Source organism: Pristiophorus japonicus, chromosome 18 (genome assembly GCF_044704955.1).
Source record: "Pristiophorus japonicus isolate sPriJap1 chromosome 18, sPriJap1.hap1, whole genome shotgun sequence".
In the NCBI taxonomy this organism is placed as follows: Eukaryota; Metazoa; Chordata; class Chondrichthyes; family Pristiophoridae; genus Pristiophorus; species Pristiophorus japonicus.
Window position 1 is genome coordinate 89,842,096 of NC_091994.1, and position 7,249 is coordinate 89,849,344.

Below are 7,249 nucleotides of genomic sequence, written 5' to 3' on the forward strand. Positions count from 1 at the left end.
ATCCTGTCACTGTTTTCCAAATGCGCTGCTATTTCATCCTTAATGATTGATTCCAACATTTTCCCTACCACTGATGTCAGGCTAACCGGTCTATAAATTACCCGTTTTCTCTCTCCCCACTTTTTTAAAAAGTGGTATTAATTAGCTACCCTCCAGTCCATAGAACTGATCCAGAGTCGATAGACTTTTGGAAAATGATCACCAATGCATCCACTATTTCTAGGGCCACTTCCTTAAGTACTCTGGGATGCAGACTATCAGGCCCTGGGGACTTATCGGCCTTCAATCCCATCAATTTCCCGCCTAATAAGGATATCCTTCAGTTCCTCCTTCTCACTAGACCCTTGGTCCCCTAGTACATTCGGAAGGTTATTTGTGTCTTCTTTCATGAAGACGGAACCGAAGTATTTGTTCAATTGGTCTGCCATTTCTTTGTTCCCCATTATAAATTCACCTGAATCCGACTGCAAGGGACCTACGTTTGTCTTCACTAATCTTTTTTTCTTCACATATTTATAGAAGCTTTTGCAGTTAGTTTTTATGTTCCCTGCAAGCTTCCTCTCGTACTCTATTTTCCCCCTCCTAATTAAACCCTTAGTCCTCCTCTGTTAAATTTCTCCCAGTCCTCAGGTTTGTTGCTTTTTCTAGCCAATTTATATGCCTCTTCCTTGGCTTTAACACTATTCTTGCCAGCGACGCCCACATCCAGGAATTAATTTAAAAATATGTAACATTGATAAAAAATGGTTGGGTGGGTGCGTGTGCACACCAACTTTAGATTTGCAGCAAAGCAGTTGTCATTAAAGTTTAAAGTGTAAACATCTGATTTTCCACCACACTGGAATTTGCAAATCAAATCCTCAGGAGTTGGGGATTTTAAACTCAAACTGCCATTCCTTACTGCAGCGTAATCATGGTCTCCATAGTCACAGCAAATCAGTGAGTGATTTACTCCCAGTCACTGTGTGCAGTGCAACTGCAGGTTTAGAGGAAACGCTGAGTTACTGCACTCTTTCAATGCATTACAGCTTAGAGCTGCTCAGCAAATGTCACACACTTGTGAATAAAGGAATTTGAATCCTACCCTCTCTCAACTTGGAGGAGACGGAGTCCAAAGTTCTGTATAATTTACATGGAATCAAAGATATGATAGAGCATTAACTGCCACTAGTTTTCAGGTCAAAATGCTATCAAAACTGGCTTGTGCTACAGCTTTTTGTGCTACAAAAAGGCAAGCCTGAAAGCTCGGTGCCTCAAGGCGAGGAGTATTCAGAACCCAGGAGAGGGCTCTGAGCTAGTTAGTGGGTGAGAGCACAGATGAACAGGACCCCAAGAAAGAATGCAAAAGGCAGGAGGCAACAGAGCAGAGTAGCACTGGGGTAAGTGTAAACCATAAGGTGATAGGAAGGGACAATATGTATGAATATAAAGGGGCTGCAGGAGGGGTCTAAACTAAAAATTATGGTTTAAAAACTAGTATTAAAACACTCTACCTAAACGCACGCAGCATTCAAAATAAAGTAAATGAGTTGAAGGCACAAATCATTACAAATGGGTATGATTTGATGGCCATTACAGAAACGTGGTTGCAGGGTGGCCAAGACTGGGAATTAAACATACAGGGGTATCTAACAATTCGGAAGGATAGACAAGAAGGGAAAGGAGGTGGGGTAGCTCTGTTAATAAAAGATGAAATCAGGGCAGTTGTGAGAGATGATATTGGCTCTAATGAACAAAATGTTGAATCATTGTGGGTGGAGATTAGAGATAGTAAGGGGAAAAAGTCACTGGTGGGCGTAGTTTATAGGCCCCCAAATAATAACTTCACGGTGGGGCGGACAATAATCAAGGGAATAATGGAGGCATGTGAAAAAGGAACGGCAGTAATCATGGTGGATTTTAACCTACATATCGATTGGTCAAATCAAATCGCACGGGGTAGCCTGGAGGAGGAATTCATAGAATGCATATGGGAGTGTTTCTTAGAACAGTATGTTACAGAACCTACAAGGGAGTAAGCTATCTTAGATCTAGTCCTGTGTAATGAGAGAGGAATAATAAACGATCTCCTAGTAAAAGATCCTCTCGGAATGAGTGATCACAGCATGGTTGAATTTGTAATACAGATTGAGGGTGAGGAAGTAGTGTCTCAAACGAGCGTACGATGCTTAAACAAGTGAGGGCAGAGTTGGCTAAAGTAGACTGGGAACACAGACTAAACGGTGGCACAATTGAGGAACAGTGGAGGACTTTTAAGGAGCTCTTTCATAGTGCTCAACAAAAATATATTCCAGTGAAAAAGAAGGGCGGTAAGAGAAGGGATAACCAGTCGTGGATAACCAAGGAAATAAAGGAGAGTATTAAATTAAAAACCAAGGCGTAAAAGGTGGCCACGGTTAGAGCGAAACTAGAAGAGTGGGAAAATTTTAAACGACAGCAAAGAATGACTAAAAAAAAGCAATAAAGGAAAGATACTATACGAAAGTAAACTTGCGTAAAACATAAAAACAGATAGTAAAAGCTTTACCGATATATAAAACGGAAGAGAGTGACTAAAGTAAATGTTGGTCCCTTAGAAGATGAGAAGGGGGATTTAATAATGGGAAAAGTGGAAATGGCGGAGACCTTAAACAATTATTTTGCTTCGGTCATCACAGTGGAAGACACAAAAACCATGTAAAAAATTGCTGGTCACGGGAATGTGGGAAGGGAGGACCTTGAGACAATCACTATCACAAGGGAGGTAGTGCTGGACAGGCTAATGGGACTCAAGGTAGACAAGTGCCCTGGTCCTGATGAAATGCATCCCAGGGTATTAAAATCGATGGCGGAAGTTATAGCAGATGCATTCGTTATAATCTACCAAAATTGTCTGGACTCTGGGGAGGTACCAGCGGATTGGAAAGCAGCTAATGTAACGCCTCTATTTAAAAAAGGGGGCAGACAAAAGGCAGGTAACTATAGGCCGGTTAGTTTAACATCTGTAGTGGGGAAAATGCTTGAAACTATCATTAAGGAAGAAATAGCGGGACATCTAGATAGGAATAGTGCAATCAAGCAGACGCAACGTGGATTCATGAAGGGGAAATCATGTTTAACTAATTTACTGGAATTCTTTGAGGATATAACGAGCATGGTGGATAGAGGTGTACCGATGGATGTGGTGTATTTAGATTTCCAAAAGGCATTCGATAAGGAGCCACACAAAGGGTTACTGCAGAAGATAAAGGTACGCGGAGTCAGAGGAAATGTATTAGCATGGATAGAGAATTGGCTGGCTAACAGAAAGCAGAGAGTCGGGATAAATGGGTCCTTTTCGGGTTGGAAATCGGTGGTTAGTGGTGTGCCACAGGAATCGGTGCTGGGACCACAACTGATTACAATATACATAGATGACATGGAAGAGGGGACAGAGTGTAATGTGACAAAATTTGCAGACGACACAAAGATTAGTGGGAAAGCGGGTTGTGTAGAGGACACAGAGAGGCTGCAAAGATATTTAGATAGGTTAAGCGAATGGGCTAAGGTTTGGCAGATGGAATACAATGTCGGAAAATGTGAGGTCATCCACCTTGGAAAAAAAAACAGTAAAAGGGAATATTATTTGAATGGGGAGAAATGTCAACATGCTGCAGTGCAGAGGGACCTGGGGGTCCTTGTGCATGAAACTCTTTTAGAAACTCTTTTAGATAAAAAAGTTAGTTTGCAGGTGCAGCAGGTAATCAGGAAGGCGAATGGAATGTTCATTGCAAGAGGAATGGAGTACAAAAGCAGGGAGGTCCTGCTGCAACTGTACAGGGTATTGGTGAGGCCGCACCTTGAGTACTGCGTGCAGTTTTGGTCACCTTACTTAAGGAAGGATATACTAGCTTTGGAGAGGGCACAGAGACGATTCACTAGGCTGATTCCGGAGATGAGGGGGTTACCTTATGATGATAGATTGAGTAGACTGGGTCTTTACTTGTTGGAGTTCAGAAGGATAAGGGGTGATCTTATAGAAACATTCAAAATAATGAAAGGGATAGACAAGATAGAGGCAGAGAGGTTGTTTCCACTGGTCGGGGAGACTAGAACTAGGGGGCACAGCCTCAAAATACGGGGGAGCCAATTTAAAACTGAGTTGAGAAGGAATTTCTTCTCCCAGAGGGTTGTGAATCTGTGGAATTCTCTGCCCAAGGAAGCAGTTGAGGCTAGCTCATTGAATGTATTCAAATCACAGATAGATAGATTTTTAACCAATAAGGGAATTAAGGGTTATGGGGAGCGAGCGGGTAAGTGGAGCTGAGTCCACGGCCAGATCAGCCATGATCTTTTTGAATGGCGGAGCAGGCTCGAGGGGCTAGATGGCCTACTGCTGTTCCTAATTCTTATGTTCTTATGTTCTAGGGGTGAAAGGACTGTGTGATGACTACATGCTCCTTACCCATCACCAGGCACCTCCCGGAGCTTGAGTCCCATGGTTAGCAGCTGGTTGGCAAAGCTGACAAACTCCTCATCGTCTGTCCCATCCTGGGCCCTGTTCTTCCTCTCCTTCGCCAGGGCTCGCCTCACCGCCTTTTCGTCCCTTTTCCGCTCCAAATCCAGCTTCTTGTTAGTCCTGGTTTTAACAACTTGCTTTTTGGACATGACTTACAAAGCAGGGAGTGTGGAAGCTGGCAGCTGCACAAGGTGAACCAGGATGAGAGTCTAGAGAGGCAAAGGGCCGAGTGTCACCATGGTGACAGGCCAAACCAGAGAGATGTAAAAGCTGGACTCAAGAGTTCGAAATTAAATGAAACAGAGAGCCAGAGGCCACGCTCTCACTCTTGTCTTCACCTCGAAATGAAGGAGGAACTTCAAGCCCTGAAAAAAGAGAAAATAATTTTTTTTTATTGAGAGCAGGAGGTGGGCTGAGCAACTATTATATTACATGACGTTATGCTTTAGAGAGAAGTCGGACAGGCTGAGCTCAGCCCCGCCACATTGTGATAACCTTTGACGCAACAAGAGCTGCTGCTGGTTTTGTTTTATTCTATTCAAGCAGGGCCTAGAGGCAAACCTGAAGCCTCGGGCTTGCGTGGTAACGCTGCCCGCGAGAGGTCACAGGCACCCGGCGCCGGCCGGCTCCTCCTCCTTCGCAGCTTTAAAAATATATATATAGATATATATTGGAGTTTACGGAGGCGGGGACTGGGAATGAGTCAAGCTCGGCCCTCCCTCGCATTGAAAAAGCGGCCGGGAACCAAAGGCTTGTCGCTGCCGTCTCACTCACCCTCGCAACAGCCCATCGAGAAAGGCAGAGGCCGGCAGTTCGTTGCTGTCCCTGCCGGGGGAAGGAGCGGAGTGGAGTGGGAGTAGGCCACACAGCCCGGAGCTGGCTCCCAGCTCAGTGGCAGCTGGACCCCGGGTGGCTGGCTCTCCCAGTGCCCGCAGCGCTGGGAACACTTCAGCAATCCACAGTTTAAACAAGAGGTCGTCTATTCTGCGACCTATTCCAACCTGAATTTTTAACCCCAATCTCAATCTGCTCTGCTCCTAATCCCCTCAAGACCAACCTCAACCTGCCCCAATCCTTCTTCCAGTCTCATCCTGTCCCAGCCACAGCCCTAACCTACTCCAATCCCAGCCTGTCCCAATCATCTATTCTGTCCTAACTCCAACCTCTCTCAATCCCAGCACCAAACCTGTCAAACTTCCAGTCTGTTCCAATCCAATTTGACCCTGTCTCAATTGCAATCTAACCCCGTCCCAGCCTACTCCACACTTTATAGCACTCTTTTAAATTAATTTGTCATTCAAATTGTCTTTGTCAGTAAATCTATCTCTCATGTGGTACTGATCCATACTGAGGGAGGTTTTTGAGTTTCATAAGAACATAAGAAATAGGAACAGGAGTAGGCCATTCGGCATCTCAAGCCTGCTGCACCATTCAGTAAGATCATGACTGATCTGCTCCACTTTCCTGCCTGTTCCCCATAACCCTTGACTCCCCTGTAGTTCAAAAATCTGTCTATCTCCGCCTTGAATATATTCAATGACACAGCCTCCACAGCTCTCTGGGATAGAAAATTCCAAAGATTCACAACCCTCTGAGAGAAGAAATTCCTCCTCATCTCCGTCTTAAATGGGTGACCTCTTATTTTGAAACTATGCCCCCCAGTTCTAGATTCCCCCACGAGGGGAAACATCCTCTCAGCATCTATCCTGTCAAGCCCCCTCAGAATCTTATATGTTTCACTAAGATCACCTCTCATTCTTCTAAACTCCAATGAATATAGGCCCAACCTGCTAAATCTTTTCCCATAAGATAACCCCTTCATCTCAGGAATCAATCTAGTGAACCTTCACTGAACTGCCTCCAATGCAAGTATATCCCTCCTTAAATAAGGAGACCAAAACTCTATGCAGTACCCTGTTTTTTATACAGTTGTAGCAAGACGTCCCTACTTTTATACTCCATCCCCTTTGTAATTAAGGCCAACATTCCATTTGCCTTCCTAATTACTTGCTGAACCTGTAGTACAGACTCACAGGAGGCACATACTGAAGTCAAGGTCACTCAAGACCTGCACCTTTATTACACAGCTCTCGAATGCCACACTTGCCTGAGACCTGTCCTTATATACCTGTCTGGTGGTGGTTACAGGTCATCTCTAGTTACAGTCATGTATAGCATGGTAAGATACAATTATGTACAGTAGTGTGAGATACATGACATCACCCTCCCCCAAGGTTATAGGTTCAGTTTCTCAGGTGGTCCACGCTCTCGCGTGGAGCGTCTTAGTTGTGGTTCAGTTGTTTGCCTTGGTGCCTGTTTTTCTTTCGGTGTGATTGCTGGTATCTCGCCTGGGCTGTCTGTTTCGTTCAGTATGATTGTTGGTGTCTCACCTGGGCTGTCTGTTGGGATTGCCCTTTCCTCAGGTTGTTCCCTCTGTCTGTCCACCAGGTGTGGTGTGAGTTCCACATTGTAGCCTGCTTCTGGTTCAGCAGTGTTGTTGGTAAATCTATTTTTGACTTGGTCTACATGCCTCCGGCAGGTTTGGCCATTGTCCATTTGTACCACCAGTAACCTGTTTCCTTCCTTGCCTGTTACTGTCCCTGCAAGCCATTTGGGACCCCTGCCATAGTTTAGCACAAACACTTTTTCCCTATCTCATTCCACCTCCCCCTCGAATTTCAGTCATGGTACTCAGTTAGCTTTGCCTCAATGATTTCATGCATGTCTGGGAGGATTAATGAGAGCCTTGTCTTTAAGGTCCGTTTCATCAAT

At 44.7% G+C, this 7,249-nt stretch overlaps 1 protein-coding gene across 2 annotated transcripts in view; it reads right to left on the reverse strand.

Annotated features, from left to right (window-relative positions):
• The window catches only part of otud3 (OTU deubiquitinase 3), a 30,378-nt gene extending 24,824 nt beyond the window's left edge, over positions 1 to 5,554 (reverse strand). The window contains exons 1-2 of one of the 2 annotated variants that reach the window (XM_070860958.1): positions 5,535 to 5,554; positions 4,424 to 4,842 (exon numbers count right to left, since the gene is read on the reverse strand). In XM_070860958.1, coding sequence (XP_070717059.1) covers positions 4,424 to 4,626 — 203 coding nt within the window. In that variant the 5' untranslated portion in view covers positions 4,627 to 4,842; positions 5,535 to 5,554. The other variant, XM_070860957.1, reaches the window with a different exon arrangement.
• Positions 5,555 to 7,249: the final 1,695 nt, after the last annotated feature.